The following is an 18,386-nucleotide window of genomic DNA, read 5'->3' as shown; positions in this document are numbered from 1 at the left end:
TGTCATAACTTCTCCGTTTTGTGGTAAGCTTTTCTTTGGCTGTCACTTCTTCACCCTGACCTGTCTTATTTGGCTCAGCAGAACTGAAATGCTTTTACACGCTCACTCACATAAGCTCAGCGATTCTCTGCGCGATCAACCTCTCACATGTTTAAGCTTGCTGCGGGAGATTTCACTTGTCATGTTTGCATAGTAAGCTAACGATTAATAAGACGATGTCAGAGGAATTGGTGCACAAATTATCATCACTCACAGATCAGTGCTGTCGCTCTCTATACACAGTTCGCACGATTGCAAAGTGAAAGCAAAAAAACAAGCGCAAATTCAAACGCGACTTCAATATGTCACATATTGACAGTGGCTCACCGATGCCAATGACATAATTACCCAGCTACATTTCTGAAAGAATGCAAAAGCATTGACATATATTTTTCCTACAATAGCCCGACGGGCAGGGAAGAGATAGATTTTGGTAGCCCGACTGAAAAAATCGCTAGCCCCAGGACGTCGGGCTAGCGATATTGCAAGCCCTGTATCTGATTGAGGAATCACTCATCTTTGGAAAAGAGAGTTTATTACAGAGAAATGGCTCTTTCCAAAATAAAAGCTATACTATCCGCTTCTTCTGGGCTATATTCTCAGCAGCATAAGGAGAATCATGTGCTAACAGCTGTCTAAATGACTCGGCTAAAGTTAGTAGCATGCTTGTTGTTTTTGTCTTTGCACTAGGATGATGTCGGCGTAAATGTGCAGTCATATTCGTTGTGTTCCCACTAGTGCTTTCAGGTTGATCTCGTTGAAATGACCTTAACGCCACAACACGGCAAATCTCCGTTAACGAGCTACCGCCGATCGCTCCGTGCATGGGGCTACACGGCAAACACGTTAACGAGCTAACTGCGCTAACACACTAGTTCACACCAATGTAATTGAGCATTGCATGGCACATCCAACATACTGTTTTACTTTAGTCCATGACTCGCTTACCTTCACGGTCATACGTCACATGAAAACCAAAATAATTCCAAACGCCAGATCTGAATGTTGCAAGTAGAGCTTAACTTCTGTCTCGCTAGCTTGCCCTGCGCTCTTCCTTCTGACTATGCTGTCTGTGTTGAGCGCTCAGTGGATCTGCGCTCGACAGTGCAGCCTAGGCGGAGTAGTCGAACACAGATTCACTGAGCGCTCAACACAGACAGCATCGTCAGAAGGAAAATTGATAAAATAAATTACAAATGTTGTATTGTTCGATACATATGCGTACCGAACCGAAAGCACTGTATCGAACGGTTCAATATCGATACGAATATCGTTGCACCCCTAATATATATGTGTGTGTATGTGTGTGTATATATATGTGTGTGTGTGTATATATATATATATATATATATATGTGTGTGTGTGTGTGTGTGTGTGTATATATATGTATGTGTGTGTGTGTGTGTGTGTGTGTATATATAAGAATAAAGTCACAATATTATAAATTTGAAACAAAGTTTTCCACCTGCTGACTCAAATATGGGATATCGAGTTATCCTGCCGGAAGAAGCCATCTGAAAATGGTACACTGTGTTTATAAAGGGATGGAGATGGTCAGCAACAATACTCAGGTAGGCTGTGGTTTGTAAATGATGCTACCAACAGCAGCTTTTAACATTTTTAACTGTACCATCTGATTGTTGCAGCAGAAATCGATACTCATCAGACCAGGCAATGTTTTTCTAATTTTCTGGCCAGTTTTGGTGAGTTTGGTGAGGTGTGGTCTTCTCTTGTTGTAGCCCATCTATTCTGTTGTATCATCTGAGATGCTCTTCTGCATACCTTGGTTATAATAAGTGGTTATTTGAGTTACTGTTGCCTTCCTACCAGCTTAATGCAGTCTGCCCATTCTCTATTTTCTCTCAGAGGACTGCTGCTCACTGGGTGTTTCCTCTTTTTCTGACAATTCTTTATAAGCTCTAGAGATGGTTGTGTGGGAAAATCCCAGCACATAAGCAGTTTCTGAAATACTCAGACCACCAACAACCATGCCAAAAGTCACTTAAATCACCATTCTCCACCATTCTGATGCTCAATTTAAACTTCAGCAGATCATATTGACCATGTCTACATATCTAAAAGCACCATGTTGAACCTAGTAAAGTGTCTGCTGTGTAATTTTATTCTTAGAAAACTTTCTTTTTTTTTTCATCCTCTTTCTGGTCTTCTGCCGTGGTTGTGAACATCAACAATTCATGACTTTGATCACTTTAAGTTAAAAACAAGTCTTTGTTCACAAAAAAACAGCTGTTTCAGTGCCACATGCTTACACACACCATGTTTTTTCTCTTTCTGCATGGACAGTATAAAATTTTAGGTGAATTATTTTGTTATGCTGGCTATCAGGAGACCTTTGTTATGTTTTTCTTGAAATAAATATCCTGAAATAAACTCACATCGAAACAGACAGACTCCTGATTACTCTGTGTATTTAACACTTGCTTTACATTGGAAAATCAGACAGAAATTAAAAAGATTTTGCTCATAAAATAACTATTATGGTTTAATTATTACTGTTTCTCTTTTTCAGTATGTAATGTTGCATTAATTCTTCATTTGATGTGGGTTTTCTTTGGGTGTATATGTGGGGAGTGGCTGGGTGTGGTCGCGATTCTTCAATGGCTTCATGCTATGATGGTCTCTATTTAAAAATGCCATCGCATTACATCAGACTGATGCTGACTTGATGTTTCAAGTGCTTTATTGCACTTGTCAGGACATTAATGTAAAACAGCTGTTGGAACTGTAGAAAAACACAACATATGTGATGTGTTGTGTTCAGGTTAAAAGGTCTAAAATGAGTCATTATGAGGGACTCTCTGTGCTTCTGGGTCTTTCTCTCTTTCTCACTTTGCTTACTTATCTCTGCTGAAAAATAAAAAAAAAATTAAAAAGCCAATTGAAGCTACTTCCTCTTTTAGCCTCGGTTTAGGAAACACCTGCTTCACACGCCCAGAGGTGGTGGGATCGGAAACACAAAGGGACTCATGTCGGTGCACTATGAAGCACCTCATTTAAAAACCACAGAATCACGCATTCAGACACAAAATCCACTCCAAAATGATCCCAGGCAACATAAAATATAGCAAAAATATAAAGGGAGGAAAAGAAACCAAAATTATTTGATGCAGAAGGTGTGATAAGGGGTGACAGGAGCATGGTCAGTGTACTGTGACTGCGACAGACTGAGAAGATGCATCATATCACATGAGTACAGCCTGTATGTAAATGATGTGAGGTTCCTGTGTGCATGTGCTGTGGATTTATGTTCAGAAAGGACCAAAGACAGCCACAGTGAATACCTTAATCCTCCCTTCATGGGCCTGGTGAGTATGACCATTACTTTTTCTAGAATCTTGCTTTTAATTGCCACTCATGAATATTTACATTTTTAGATGACACTGTGTTTCAGTGCTACTTCTGAAATCAGAGGACCCAAAGTTGTCACTCGTGGTTGATTATAATAACTTTGTAGCTTGGTGTAAGCACTTTAATTCATCTGAAAGAGCACTAAATGGACTATTAGGCACTTTGAATGAAAGAAAATCTCATGAAGTAGCTTCTGAATTAACTTCAGAAGTATTTAATAATAATAATAATAATGATAATAATGGATTGGATTTATATAGCGCTTTTCAAGGCACCCAAAGCGCTTTACAATGCCACTATTATATGTAAACATGTGACTTCCCGAAGCCACCCAAGTCTTCATAGCCTGTCTTTGGTACTGTTTTCCAACTCAAAATGTACAAAAACTGCTCATTACTAGATCAGCAGATCATGCATTAATGGTTAAGAATAGTATTGCGGCTATTTCTTAGAACTGTTTTTTTTTTTTCTTGAGTGGTTTTCTCTTCTTATCTTTTCCGTTCCACCTTGCTGAAAATGTTGCATCTTCTACGCCCCCACAGTTGAGTTTTTCCATAAATTGAAAGTAAAAAAGCTCAGTGTCAATCAGACCCTTTACCACTTAAGTCCAGAGTGAAATAACAAGACCAGATTCAGATAAACATTTGAGCACATTCACAAATCATGTTTTTCTGTAGCGTTGGTTGAACTTCTAGGACAATTGTGAAATTTCTAAGTAGCTACTCATCATGCTGCCCAGGCGAAAAATCTATATGAGTTTAATGTCCAAATATCTCTACATCTACATGATAATTTGGCACAAATCTTTAGCTTAAATGGTTGAATCACAGATGAATTAATTCCAGGTTCTGGATGGTCTACCTTGAAGTTTGGAACATATTATATTCATAGTCCCTGTAGAGGTTTCAAAGTTTAGTCATCTACACATTAGACTAACAAGCGAGAGATCCTTGCTTAGATTCCAGGAGGAGACACAAAACCCTTTGATGGTCCGTCAGGAAGGGCATCTGGCATAAGAATCTGTGGAGCTACCTGCCATGGGCTTGGGGCGATTGTGGCTCAAGAGTTGGGAGTTCGCCTTGTAATTGGAAGGTTGCCGGTTCGAGCCCCGGCTTGGAGAGTCTCGGTCGTTGTGTCCTTGGGCAAGACACTTCACCCGTTGCCTACTGGTGGTGGTCAGAGGGCCCGGTGGCGCCAGTGTTCGGCAGCCTCGCCTCTGTCAGTGCGCCCCAGGGTGGCTGTGGCTACAATGTAGCTTGCCATCACCAGTGTGTGAATGTGTGCGTGAATGGGTGGATGACTGGATATGTAAAGCGCTATATAAATACAGGCCATTTACCATGGTGAGCCCATGTTATTAAGGGAGCAGCCGGAAGCCTTTCTTTTTCTGCCTTCTTCCTCTTTTATATTCATGGTCCCTGTAGGATGAACTATTAGGAGTTTGATGAATGTCTGATTTTTGATTGAGAGCTATATTTTCAGAGTGTATTATATGACCAAATGCCTGGAATAAAGGAGACAGACTAATGACCCTCATCCCTGCTTCAGAAGGACTTTGTTCTTAGTGCAATTTAACATCAAGTATCTCCCCCACTGTCCCCATGTTAGCCTCCAGATGTTGGACCACGAGTTGGCTAGTTAACTTTCTTTCCTACTAACAATCATAAACCCACATTCTTTTTAAATGCCGGCAGTCTTTTGGTTTGTTATATTTATCAATGTTTTTGCTGTGAAATCTACGTAGAATTTACAGCATAGTCTAATTCGGATGGCCGTTACCAACATGTATACCAGTATGACCTGTGTTGATGGTGATTCTTAGTTACATTTGTAGGGAGGTGGACAACAGGTTCCAGCGCAGGCTACAGTGCAAGTTACCTACATCTAAAATGCTTAAGTCAAAGGCAGATTGACTTCTTTCAGGTTCTTGAACATATTCATCTCTCTCCTGAAGAAGACTCTCACCTGAGGGTTAATGTTTATTTTGGCCTTACTAGGGTAAAAAAGGCAAGACTATCTAGTGGTTGACATGTCAGTATCCTATGAGCATTTCTCAGCCAGCTCTAATTCTGACACTTCTAACTTTAAGATGGTGAGAACCAAAATGCTCAACTTCACAATCTGATGGGTGATTTCAAAGTGGTTATATCCAGCTTTTATTTACACACTATGGTTGGATTCATACTAACACCTCTAGCTGCAGACCTGATGGCTTGGTTAAGCATTAACATCATAAAATTTGCTCTCAGTTTTTCATACCTGAGAAGTATAGATATTTAAGATGAATAGTAACAAAGGCAGAAGAAGTATACTTGCTCGACAGTAATATAGCACACAAGTGCATGTGGTTTCGCCGCCTGTACTCGCTTCAGGTTTTCTTGTGGTTTAAAAGAAAAAAAATCCCCTTTCTGGCACAACTGACTGAATACTGACAAAGCCAAAAAAGCAGTGCAGATCCAGTGATGAAGATTGTGCTTTTGCCAGTGTCTGTTTATATTTTAGATGATAGAAGTTTAGTCCTTGCCTGTGGAGACGAGGACTATTTTTGAAGTGAGTTTGATTCGGCCTCATCCAGAGTCGAGTTAAGCAGAACCACAGGGTGATTGTTTGTGGTAAGTTTATGATTTTTACCGCTTTCTCTCTTTTTTTCTTCTTCTGTTTGTTTTTTATTTTTATAAAGAAAAATTCCCACCCAAAGTTGTTCCCGGGGGACATTGTGGAGTATCCCAGGAACAAATACTTCTCTCATTTCGGAGTGTACTATGGAGAAAGGGACGGAGTTCCATACGTCGCTCACCTAACGTGTCGAGGTTGGTGACACTTTTTAAGGTTTTACCTTTCCACAGACAAGTGAAAAAAGTCTGCCAGAGCAGGAATAATTTCTCGAATTTTGGTTAAAAGAAATACAATTATTTTATAGAAAAGAGTGTTAAACAATGAAAATCAGCAAGAGGTTATTATGTTAGTCTCAAATTCTGCAAAAATGTAAAACTGTCTATAAGAAATTTTTCATCTTTGAAAGATGGACATGATGTGAGAACGCAGGATTTATGCTTTGTATGTGATGATATCTACTGAGAAGAGATGGACGACATGTACACCTACAAGAATCGGCTCAGTTTTCCATATAACACAGAAAAAAAAGGTTTCCTATCAGCTCATGTAACAAAGATCATAATATGACAGATAAACTTTGTTTTTCTTGATCTGGAAATCTGCCTCTTAAAATAATTTGATTTCTTGTCTTTGTCTGTCAGATTCAGACACCAAACTGCTGCTGTACGGCCGAGCTCTCAGGTCAGAGGTCAAACTGGACCCTCTGGAGCTTTTGGGGAAGAAATACAAGGTAGCATGAGTGGTTTAAACATACATGATGAGTTTGTTAAAGACAGCGGCTTCAAGTGTGTTTTAAAACAGGTCAACAACATGCTGGATGACACGCACCCTCCGCGGGACTTCCACGGTGTGGTGAAGCCCGCCATCGAGGACATGATGGGCCGCGAGGTGACCTTTGACATCCTGTTTCACAACAGCGAGCATCAGGCGACACTTTTTAGATACGGAGTGAAGAAGTCTGAACAGGTGAGCCAAGGGAAGAGCGCCACCTTCTGTTTATTTGCTGTGAAGCATGCTTAAAGCTGGTGTGTTTGTGTGTGCGTGCTGCAGATTGATGAGATCTACGAGTATATCATGCCAGCCTGGAAGAAACTGTTCAAGGAGAAACAGCTGTAAACCAGGTGTGCGCTCATCTTCACCACCAGGGGGTGCTGTTCTTCTCTGAATCAGCTGCATGAAGTTTGGAGGAAGTTTAAAAAGAATCCTTCTCCTCGGTTCCTACCCTTACCTTAGTCCATTTTTACACCTCCTCCCCTTCTCTATCTTGTGTCACCCTTTCTTCCATTCTACTTCTCCTTATTCCTCGCATACTCCCTTTTTTCTGTCATCATTCCTTCCCTTCTTATTTACTTACTTTCCCACCACCTTTCCTTGTTATCATATCCTCACTTCTATTTCTTTACATTTCTTCCTTCCTGTTTCCTTACTCTTCCCCTACCCCTTCCTTCCTGCCATCATTTCTTCGTTTATCCCATCCCTTAATTCCTCCCTTTCCTTCATATTACCTCCTTACTTCCTTATTCACCTCCTTTCCATTATCCTTATGTCCCTCATTAATTTCCTTTCTAAACCCCTCCCCCCACCCATTAGTTTTGTTCTTGATTTCCTGAATAATTATCATTATTTGTATTTGTAATTTTTTTTACTAATATTATATTATTTGTTAAATGTGTTCATGTATATGCACTGATTTTTAAAATCTCAATTTCATTTACAGGAAAAAAAAGAAGTACTTGTGCAAGGAAAAAAAGCAATTACCAAACTGAAAACAAAGCAAAAAAACAACAACCATAAAACAGATACATTAGGATGTTAAGATGACCCTAAAAGTGTTTAATAATGGCACTTTCGTTCTCCAAAATAAAGAGAAAATGTTCATGCTGTTTCATTAAAATGATGAGATTTTATACATTTTGTTAAAATATAATCTTTATCTTGAACTGTGATATTTCTTATTTTTGTTACTTGTAGTACAGTTTTTCCCTGTTTTAGCAGAACATTTTCCTCCCTGTTGGTTGCACATCAGTTTCTGTCTGAATACATTTTTCATGGGAGGCTCATTCACTCTTAAAACTGCCTGTGAGTGTCTAAGTTGTTCTAAATAAACTTTTATGTGCCACATTGAAAATCTTGTTAGAATCCTTCCTTCCTTCCTTCCTTCCTTCCTTCCTCACAGTTTGGGAGCCACAGTACCACCTTCAGTCTTCTTGTGCGCCTCTTTAAGCCAGGATATCAGGATTTTGTTGGTCTCTGCCGGCTTTTCCATCTGTGTCCAGTGTCCACACTCTTCGATGTGTCCCCTGGTCAGGTTTGGCATCTTCAGTTAATAAATAACAAATATCAGATTAACTTCCAATAATTGCTCATATGACTGTGTCAGTGCTTTTGTTTCTTACCGAGTCCTCCATTCCCTTGGTAAAGGACGGCAGCAGTACGGGGTCTTTACCCGCTGTCAGCATCATTGTCGGCATTAGCAGCTAAAACACGCAAACATCTGACTGTGAATCAGAAAGCTTGATAACAACATGTGACTGCCAAGTCAACAAGTCTGATTTATCCTTCATTATATCAATAAAGTATTCTGATTCTGATCTGATTATGATTATGATTCCAGAGGTGCCTCCTGCTGGTCATTAGGAAGAATGCAGGTTTAAAGCAATTCTGCATTTGCTTCAATATTGGGACCCCAAAGTTACAGCTTTAATTTACAGCCTGTAATACATTTGTGACACTGCACCAAACCTTCTCAAAGGGCCGGGAACACATCCACTTCCAGTTTGCATCACTATTTCGATACCAGTTCAAGGGCCCCCTGTAAAATAAAGCCCAAAGGTTACTCAGTGATTCTTCACAGAACTGGATAATTTAACTGTTCAGGAATATTTGCTTATGACATCAAATTTCTTCACCTCTCCAGCAGTCTACAATTTGCAAAATACTCATTTTAGTGCCACAAACGTAAAAGCAGGAACTGCAGGATGTAATTAAAATGCTAATTTTAACAAAAAGCTGTGTAAGAATCACCCATCACAGTGGATGCTTTCGTGTAATAAACATAAATATTATTTGTTGGCTGAGCACACAGAAACACAATCTACAGGAAGCTAGAAAATCTGCAACCTGAAGCCTCTTTCTTTGTACTGGCTGACGTAGTACTGCAGGTCGGCTTCTGTCAGCATGGAGCTCCTGGGAATCTGCTCCGGCAGACCCACAAACAGGCCACCTGTGATAAAGCGCGCACACACAGCATGAGATCAGTGAATGAAGATTTAAAAATCTTCAGCATTCACAGCAAACACTGATAACCAGCAGGAAACGTCACCTCGAGCGCACACTCCTGCGGTGCTGAGAGGGGGACGACCCTTCTGTGGTACAGAGAAAAACATTCATCACGTGTGGGTGATTTTTCCACCTGTTTAGCTCTGAAACTGCACACTGCAATGCTGGGTGTGTGTGTACATTCGATCCACGCACCGCTTCACTACTGCTGGAAAAGAAAATCTTGAACGTCCTCTCCAAATCCTTCTCCAGCTCAGCCTCCGCCACACCCTGAAACACAAACCCCGCTTACGAAGCTGCAGTTTTTCTGTGACAGAAGCAAACATTAATACAGTGGGGCAAAAAAAGTATTTAGTCAGCCACCGATTGTGCAAGTTCCCCCACTTAAAATGATGACAGAGGTCAGTAATTTGCACCAGAGGTACACTTCAACTGTGAGAGACAGAATGTGAAAAAAAAAAAAAAAAAAAAAAAAATCCATGAATCCACATGGTAGGATTTGTAAAGAATTTATTCGTAAATCAGGGTGGAAAATAAGTATTTGGTCACCTCAAACAAGGAAAATCTCTGGCTCTCACAGACCTGTAACGTCTTCTGTAAGAAGCTTTTCTGCCCCCCACTCATTACCTGTATGAATGGCACCTGTTTGAACTCATCATCTGTATAAAAGACACCTGTCCACAGCCTCAAACAGTCAGACTCCAAACTCCGCCATGGCCAAGACCAAAGAGCTTTCGAAGGACACCAGGAAAAGTATTGTAGACCTGCACCAGACTGGGAAGAGTGAATCTACAATAGGCAAGCAGCTTGGTGTGAAAAAAATCAACTGTGGGAGCAATCATCAGAAAATGGAAGACATACAAGACCACTGATAATCTCCCTCGATCTGGGGCTCCACGCAAGATCTCATCCCGTGGGGTCAAAATGATCATGAGAACGGTGAGCAAAGATCCCAGAACCACACGGGGGGACCTGGTGAATGACCTGCAGAGAGCTGGGACCAAAGTAACAAAGGTCACCATCAGTAACACACTACAACGGCAGGGAATCAAATCCCGCAGTGCCAGACGTGTTCCGCTGCTGAAGCCAGTGCATGTCCAGGCCCGTCTGAAGTTTGCCAGAGAGCACATGGATGATACAGCAGAGGATTGGGAGAATGTCATGTGGTCAGATGAAACCAAAGTAGAACTTTTTGGTATAAACTCAACTCGTCGTGTTTGGAGGAAGAAGAATACTGAGTTGCATCCCAAGAACACCATACCTACTGTGAAGCATGGGGGTGGAAACATCATGCTATGGGGCTGTTTTTCTGCCAAGGGGACAGGACGACTGATCCGTGTTAAGGACAGAATGAATGGGGCCATGTATCGTGAGATTTTGAGCCAAAACCTCCTTCCATCAGTGAGAACTTTGAAGATGAAACGAGGCTGGGTCTTCCAACATGACAATGATCCAAAACACACCGCCCGGGCAACAAAGGAGTGGCTCCGTAAGAAGCATTTGAAAGTCCTGGAGTGGCCTAGCCAGTCTCCAGACCTCAACCCCATAGAAAATCTGTGGCGGGAGTTGAAAGTCCGTGTTGCTCGGCGACAGCCCCAAAACATCACTGCTCTCGAGAAGATCTGCATGGAGGAATGGGCCAAAATACCAGCTACTGTGTGTGCAAACCTGGTAAAGACCTATAGTAAACGTTTGACCTCTGTTATTGCCAACAAAGGTTATGTTACAAAGTATTGAGTTGTATTTTTGTTATTGACCAAATACTTATTTTCCACCCTGATTTACGAATAAATTCTTTACAAATCCTACCATGTGGATTCATGGATTTTTTTTTTTTTTTTCACATTCTGTCTCTCACAGTTGAAGTGTACCTCTGGTGCAAATTACTGACCTCTGTCATCATTTTAGGTGGGGGAACTTGCACAATCTGTGGCTGACTAAATACTTTTTTTTTGTGTGTGTGTGTGTGTGTGTGTGTGTGTGTGTGTGTGTGTGTGTGTGTGTGTGTGTGTCTCTCTCACTTACTGGTGTTTGGAAGTAGACCTGATAGTCGAATATTGGAATAGCCTTCAGTCTCTCGAAAGCAGGAACCAAAGGATTCAACTTGAACATTGGGGTGTTCAACGATGCCACAGCCCTTCACGTACATGGAAAAGCACTTTAACTTCACTGTACAGGCTCTGGGGGACTGTGTGTGTCTGTGTGTGTTTACCTGATTCTCTCGGGATAGAAGCGGGCCATGGCCCACACCAGGGAGCCGCCCCAGTCGTGACCCACCAGGGTGACCTGCGGTATGGACTGGAACAGGGGACCATAAGCTTTTGTGTAAACTTTAAGTTATCATGCTATTCAATGACAGTGTTGACACTCACCATTTTATCCAAAAATACGACTAACTCCTGAAAAAAGAGAGAAAAATATGATTCAGAAAAACATTTTAAAACAACACTAAATCTGTAGATTTAATATTTTTGTAATGTGTACCTTACAAAGCTCCTCATGAGAATATTCCTCTATGTCTGTGAGAGTCAATATGGCAGGAATTACACCAACACTGAGCTGACTCCACACAAAGACTGTATATAAAGGATGGTTGTAGCTTCTCTGATGTCACACACTGGTAAAAGTGTGGTAGTTAAGCCTCAAGCTGAGCATTTTAAGTCTTTTGATCCTGGGCATTAAGGGCTAGGGAAGTGACATATCCCTGCTGTTCATTATAAAGAATTTATACTGGGAAGCTACATACATCTTTTAAGTACAGTCTATATTTTCAGTCTTTCAGTATTTCAACCTACCAGGGGGCGCTGTGGACTCTCCATATCCTTTCATGTCCAGAGCTAAAACCCTGAATCCTGCTGCAGCCAAGGCTGGGATCTAGCACAGGGGTGAGAGGGTTGTTTAATGATCATGGCTTTTATTTCAGGATTAAAAAAACCAAAACACCAACAACAACAAGTAAATATAACTGCAAACTTAAATAAATGAGAACAAAGACTTGAATTAAATGGAAAACAAGACAAACTATTAATCTAAAAAGGGATATCTCTGACTCTTAGTGTATCTTGTTACGAGTTCAAAATTGGGGATGGAAACAAGAGAAACACCACAATAACAACACTGGTCCGGCCGGGTTGAGTCAAACGATGATTTTAATGAACACACACGTGGGAGATGGACACTGATGCAGACAGCCTCAAATCTCAAAATGGTGGAGCATTGCTCAAACTTTTATAGCGTCTGGTGCCTCCACCTTATCATAAAAAGCCTAAACATTTGCATGCTTTCTCTCACACGGCGTCTAAGCTACGACCTTGGCTCCCTGTTCATCTGCTCCTGCTGAAATGGGGCAGAAAACTCCAGCACACTCTGTTCTCTTCTATTCAGACAAATAAGACAATAACTCTCTGTGTACAGTATTTCTTATAACTCAGCAGTATAATGCATCATAAAGCAATGTCATTCATTCACAACAAGTCAGCAGTTTAAGGTAATGCAAATCAGTTTAACTAATGCAATAGTTATCAGCTTCTTCTAATTCAGGAGAATAATGCAAACTAAAACTACATAATAATTCACAATCTTTAATTCGGGGTATAACATGGCATAAAATAGCACTACAATCCAACAATCTCTAACTGGATCTAATCTCAAACACCCTCTGAATACACTTTGGAAGGTGACTATTTCGTGCGTTCCAACATATCCAATGGAAACAGGTTACCTGGTACCTCCAGGAGTACCAGCTCTCCGGGAAACCGTGACACAGTAGCACCGGTGGACCGGAGCCCATTTCCACATAATGAGTCCTCACACCAGGCTGGAAAAGACAGCCAGCAGCATTTCAGCTCTGTGTTGTGTTTTCATAATTCAACAGGTTGCTGACACTGATAGATATTAATACTTTTATGGTGATGTAGCCATGGGACACTTCATCAGGGCTGCAGGATGGTGGGGGGCTCACTGTTCCAACAGCCTGGAGATTCAAACGTATTCAAATATTATTAATGTAATCATTTTCTTTGTTGTAGTTAGATCTAAATGTGAGGGTCTTTAAACCCACTGCATCAGAGAAGATAGAGTGACACAAACCTGAAAGCCAGTAAATTCAGACAGTTTCTCCAGAGCAGCATCCAGATTTTCCACCAAGACGGCCTTCATCCCTGCTCCCTCTGCGGCTTTTACACCCTCAACATCAGCATCCAGCCACAACGCCTGAATAGAGACAGATGACTCATAACATCTGATATACAAGAATTTAATCTCAGTGATGCTGCATATTTATTGTCTACATCACGAAACCCTCTACCTGTTTGGGTGTCACCCCCAGGCGCTGCAGGGCAGAGCTGAACATGGCGGGCTCAGGGACCCTGTGACCCAAGTGGCAGGACTGGAGGACCAGGTCAAAATGGCCTCCCAGCAGAGAGAGAAGGCGACCTGTGCCATCTCCAGCCGCTCTGTCATCTACCCAGTGATTGGCCAGCACAGCTGTCAGTAACCCTTTAGATCAGAGGTTGACGTAAAGATTAGACATCATTGATAGTGACCTACTTTTTTCCCACAATGCATTTAAACAAGCAGGTAGCAGTGACAATGTTCACTTTACGCAGATATCGTGCTGAAATAAAGGTGACGTAGACTGTCTCCTTCAAAGATGAGGGACACAGGAATTCAGAACAGAAATATTTTGCAGTGAGAGAAATTAAACAAGGTTTTTCAACCAGATCTGATTTTTTTTTCCACTTATTTCTTTATGCAGAGGAAGCCAATGTGGACGTGGCTTAAATCTGCTTTCTTTCGACTCCTCTGGCTCCAACTCCTCTGTAAGTTTGCTTCTTTAAAGAGTGTTGTGTGTACCGCTGCGTCGCAGGCCAGCAGCTGTCTTCAGCACAGCTGCTTGGACGTCCATCATTGCCTCTGTGAGTTTGTCTAGCAGGCCTTTAACTGACCAATCAGACGGCAGAGTCACACTCCTGTCCCGGGCTTCCTGCACACACTCGGCCTCCAAAGCTGGGATCATCTGCACACAGACACACAGCTGTACATCAGTGAAACAGCAACAAAAGGCATGAAGTGAAACTGTAAATGTCTTCGCCCTACCTGTGTAAATGTCATGGCTCCTCTCTCAGCCTGCCTCAGGGCGCCGTCGTCTTTGGACTCCACACTGGAGAGAAAACCTCTGAGAAACAGAGCACAAAACCTCAGAGTAATGCGGTGATTAGAAACTGAGAGGGGCGAGCCTTGGTGGTTTCTATCTATAACACTCAGCTCTCAGGCAAATGTTTACTGAACTCTTAGATCAGGTCTGAGATAAAACAGAATCAGCTAGAAGTGCCTGCAAAGAGCAAAGGCTTTGAGGAAGTTATACGTTTTTGCAAGTCAGAATAAAAGTTATACAATCAGCTTTACAAACCACATTCTACAACCGGAACGAAAAGGCAGAGATGTTAATTTAACAGACTGGACTCAGGTCCAGTCTGTTAAATTAACACTGAGAGGTAATCCAGAAAATCCCTGCTGTAAGTGTTTCTGAGACCTCTATCTCATCAACATGATCAATACTTGCCATAATTTCAAAATGTTATGGACAAAACTTTTTTGTTGTTGCTGTCTAAAATTAACATTGTTATTAACAAAAAGTTGCCAAGTATGTTCACATATTTTTGGCCATGTAGTAGCTTACGTGCACCTGCTCATTTCCAGCAGTTAAGTCAAATATTTCTTTGCTGTTGTAATAATTATCCAGCTTGAAGCGCAGATCTGATATCCACACTCACTCACACTGTAGATAAACAATCAGAAATTCATGCAGTAGCTGCGTATTTTATTGGGTTGTTTTTGTTTTTTGTTTTTAATATAATCAAATATAAACACAAAGCGGTCTCCATACGACACGTCTGTGCGGTTCAGAGATGTTACAAAACGGTCACTTCTTACCCCGGTAGGTTGTGCAACTCTTCCAGCTTTTTAAAAATGGCAGCACGTCTGGCAGAGACGGCGACTCCCCAGAAGTTGAACAGGATGGCTTTCTTATCAGCCATCTCTCGATCGGTTCTTTTTGCTTTCTCCAAACGGTATTCAGGATCTCTGCTTCTGCTGCTGCTGCACCCGTGTACAGGGTAAACTTTGCCCTCACTGCGGGTCCACCCACTTACCCAGTGAGCTCACACTTAACTGAAAAACAGCGGCGAGACCAGACATGCACGTGACTTCTCACAACAAACCAAAATTTTTGTTGAAACCAGTTCCACGAATAAAAGACCAAACATGTCCTCTTTATGTTTAATAATGATAATAAAAACTACGTTAAACAACAATTTAAAAAAAACGATTCAAAACTTTTTAGCGTCCGTGTGACAATGATCTACAAATGAAACATTTCTTTTAAAGTTGTAAAATGCTACTATCATACATAATATTACTATATTATTATTATTATTATTATTATGTTTTAAAGGCAGTGACTACATGATACTACTCTGTAGCTTCATCGCTTCAAGTCGGTGTTTCTACTTTACAAGTTTTGAGCAGCTGTTAACATAGTTGACTCATATTTGCAATGTGTCAGGAAGAGTTTTTTTTTTTTTAGCATTCTTCTATAAATATGAAACATTTTCATGTGACAAAATATAAATCTAATTAAACCAAACAAAATAAAAAGCAGCAAGTAAAGAAGGAAACATCAGACACAGCAAATCACACCAATAATGAAATGAGATGAACAAATTATTTAAATGGACAAATGTGGTGAATAAGTTAATTAAAAATAAGAATGTTGTTATCCATACTCAATACTGATGGACACGGCACTGCATGGGGAAGCTGTACTTTCTTGCTGGGCACTGACAGAAAATAAGTGATATTAAAATTATAATGCAATTCATGGTACAATTAGTTTTAGTTTTCTTAAAATCTGAGTGATAATGAGATTAATGATTGTACTTTAGTAACTAAACTGGCCTCAAATGAACTTAGGTGGAGGTTTTAAGTAAATACACCGTGGCTCAGGGGGTTGGGAATCGCATCTGTAACTGGAAGGTCGCTGGTTCGATCCCTGGGCTCTCTGTCCTGGTCGTTGTGTCCCTGGGCAAGACACTTTACCCTACTTGCCTACTGGTGTTGGCCAGAGGGGCCGATGGCGCGATATGGCAGCCTCGCTTCTGTCAGTCTGCCCCAGGGCAGCTGTGGCTACAACTGTAGCTTGCCTCCACCAGTGTATGAATGTGAGAGTGAATGAATAGTGGTATTGTAAAGCGCTTTGGGTGCCTTGAAAAGCGCTATATAAATCCAATCCATTATTATTATTATTATTATTAGCCTGTTTGGCCCCCATGGGCGAACAGATGCTGCTCCAGCCTGCCAGAGAATCCCGCGCCGCCCCCACCACGATGTCGCCCATATCAAAAACCGCTACTGTAAATACAATATATGTCAATACAATGTTAAGATTAACATTAATGAGGAAAATATCAGACAATCAAATGTGTTGTCTTTTGGAAAGTTGGTACATAATGTACATATGGCAGTCTAAATTGTGGATTTGGTGCAGATAATTGTACGGAAAAACATCAAAAACATTATTTCATTCCCACCTATCACAGCCATTCTGGTGTTCCTTCTCAAAGTTTTCAAATTTACCCATAGACGTCTCACTTCTCATGGAGACACAGATTCCTGGAGGGGTGATTTTTTCCTGGTGGTCTGATAGAAACACACACTTTGCCTTAAAATACATGTTCTTGGCGAAATAAATTTAAATGAAGGTAGAAGTCTTCCATTAAAAAATAAATACATGTGCTATTTTAGTATTTTCAGTGGTGATCCTCGTGGTAGTAAACTGATTCACTTGGTTGGTAAACATCAGAAAAGGAGAAATCTGTTTTCCTGGTCCAATGGTCATATCTAGTGTACTCTACATGTTTAATGTCAGTGAGACTTTTTACACAGATAAATAAAGGCCAAAAACTGATTGCAACTTCTACTTTGTGACATTCATGAGGGATATATGTGAAATAAAATTGGATGACAGATTAAGGACCAACAAGTCATTCATGACAATTTAAATACTGAAAATCCTTTTTTAATCAAACACTGTAAATCACTTTTTGGCACCCCTCTCAAGTTTTGTAACCTGCCACATTGCTGCTGCCACAACTGGGTTTAGAACATGAGAGCACGTGTGGGGGAGCACTACGCCAGCTGCTCAGGGTAAGAGGTGGAGTACACCCTGGACATATCACCAGTCTGCCGCAGGGCTGTCAGACAGACAGACAGACAAAAGAAAAAAAACATGCTTCTTTCATATTTGTTTCATATGCTTTATTTGCTTTATAAATGTTTTGCTTTTGTCTTTTCTTTTGTAGATGGTCTGACTCAGCAAATATCTGAGTGGCAGTTTGAGATTTCTCCTTTAGCCAGGCAACTCACAGTTCCACACCAGGTGGAGGCAGGACAACAACTAGTGTTACGCTTCAATGAATACGGGCTCAGGGATGAGGGGAGACTAGAAAAGAAAAAGGCAAACAAAGCAAGTGTGAAACTCAAGGTTTTTAGTAAAAAGGACTCAACTCAAAGAAATGGCAACACTGCTATTTCAACTAAACAAAAGTCATCCACAAACTAAAATACCCTAAGGAAAGACAAAAGAAATTGTTTACCAAATTAAAGGTACACTTCTGCTGCCAGCAGATACCTGCTACTCACCAGCAGCTCAAAGAAAACACCAAGTTTTAACATATGCAGAATACGCCACTAAATCTCACCACCAAAGACTGGTCCACACACTGACTGAGCAGTGATTCACTAGCTTAAATACGTGATTAGGAATCTTTCTGTACTTTTAGGTGCTACCTTATTTCCAAAAGGGTTGCGATAGCAATCGATCTACATACACGTTTGACCTGACACAGAAGATTTTCACTCTAATCAATATAACAATAGCAACACATATGATGGCTTCTACACCTGTCAAGGCAGCTTTGCAGCAGACAGGAGTTGGATTCAAAATAAAGGGCCCATAAGCTTAAAAGCAACTTTATTGCTGAGGTTTAACATAATACAAACTAAAGCAGAACAGAAACAAAATA

At 40.9% G+C, this 18,386-nt stretch overlaps 2 protein-coding genes across 3 annotated transcripts; one reads left to right on the top strand and one right to left on the bottom strand.

The window, feature by feature from the left end:
• The first annotated feature begins 2,645 nt into the window (after positions 1-2,645).
• On the top strand, positions 2,646-7,834 carry plaat1l (phospholipase A and acyltransferase 1-like). The gene is made up of 5 exons (XM_040051616.1): positions 2,646-3,365; positions 6,089-6,218; positions 6,666-6,754; positions 6,826-6,990; positions 7,075-7,834. Exons 1-5 carry the CDS (start codon positions 3,357-3,359, stop codon positions 7,138-7,140), a joined length of 459 nt encoding a protein of 152 aa, XP_039907550.1. The 5' UTR covers positions 2,646-3,356; the 3' UTR covers positions 7,141-7,834.
• A 172-nt stretch (positions 7,835-8,006) lies between these two features.
• Positions 8,007-15,492, bottom strand: ephx2 (epoxide hydrolase 2, cytoplasmic). Of its 2 annotated transcripts, none has more exons than XM_040051615.1 (18): positions 15,238-15,492; positions 14,401-14,479; positions 14,158-14,320; positions 13,610-13,800; positions 13,393-13,515; positions 13,205-13,276; positions 13,025-13,120; positions 12,099-12,177; positions 11,788-11,822; positions 11,676-11,702; positions 11,516-11,601; positions 11,329-11,440; positions 9,499-9,573; positions 9,347-9,389; positions 9,145-9,247; positions 8,767-8,836; positions 8,421-8,501; positions 8,007-8,324 (listed from the first exon to the last, which is right to left on the bottom strand). In XM_040051615.1, exons 1-18 carry the CDS (start codon positions 15,339-15,341, stop codon positions 8,244-8,246), a joined length of 1,620 nt encoding a protein of 539 aa, XP_039907549.1. In that variant the 5' UTR covers positions 15,342-15,492; the 3' UTR covers positions 8,007-8,243. The 2 variants fall into 2 exon arrangements, with proteins under 2 accessions (XP_039907549.1, XP_039907548.1); XM_040051614.1 differs by having other exon boundaries at positions 8,007-8,341; positions 15,238-15,490.
• Between the last annotated feature and the right edge of the window lie 2,894 nt (positions 15,493-18,386).

This window comes from Simochromis diagramma, unplaced genomic scaffold (genome assembly GCF_900408965.1).
Source record: "Simochromis diagramma unplaced genomic scaffold, fSimDia1.1 OVJJ01000107.1, whole genome shotgun sequence".
NCBI classification, from domain to species: domain Eukaryota; kingdom Metazoa; phylum Chordata; class Actinopteri; order Cichliformes; family Cichlidae; genus Simochromis; species Simochromis diagramma.
This window is presented reverse-complemented; position numbering and strand designations above follow the sequence as displayed.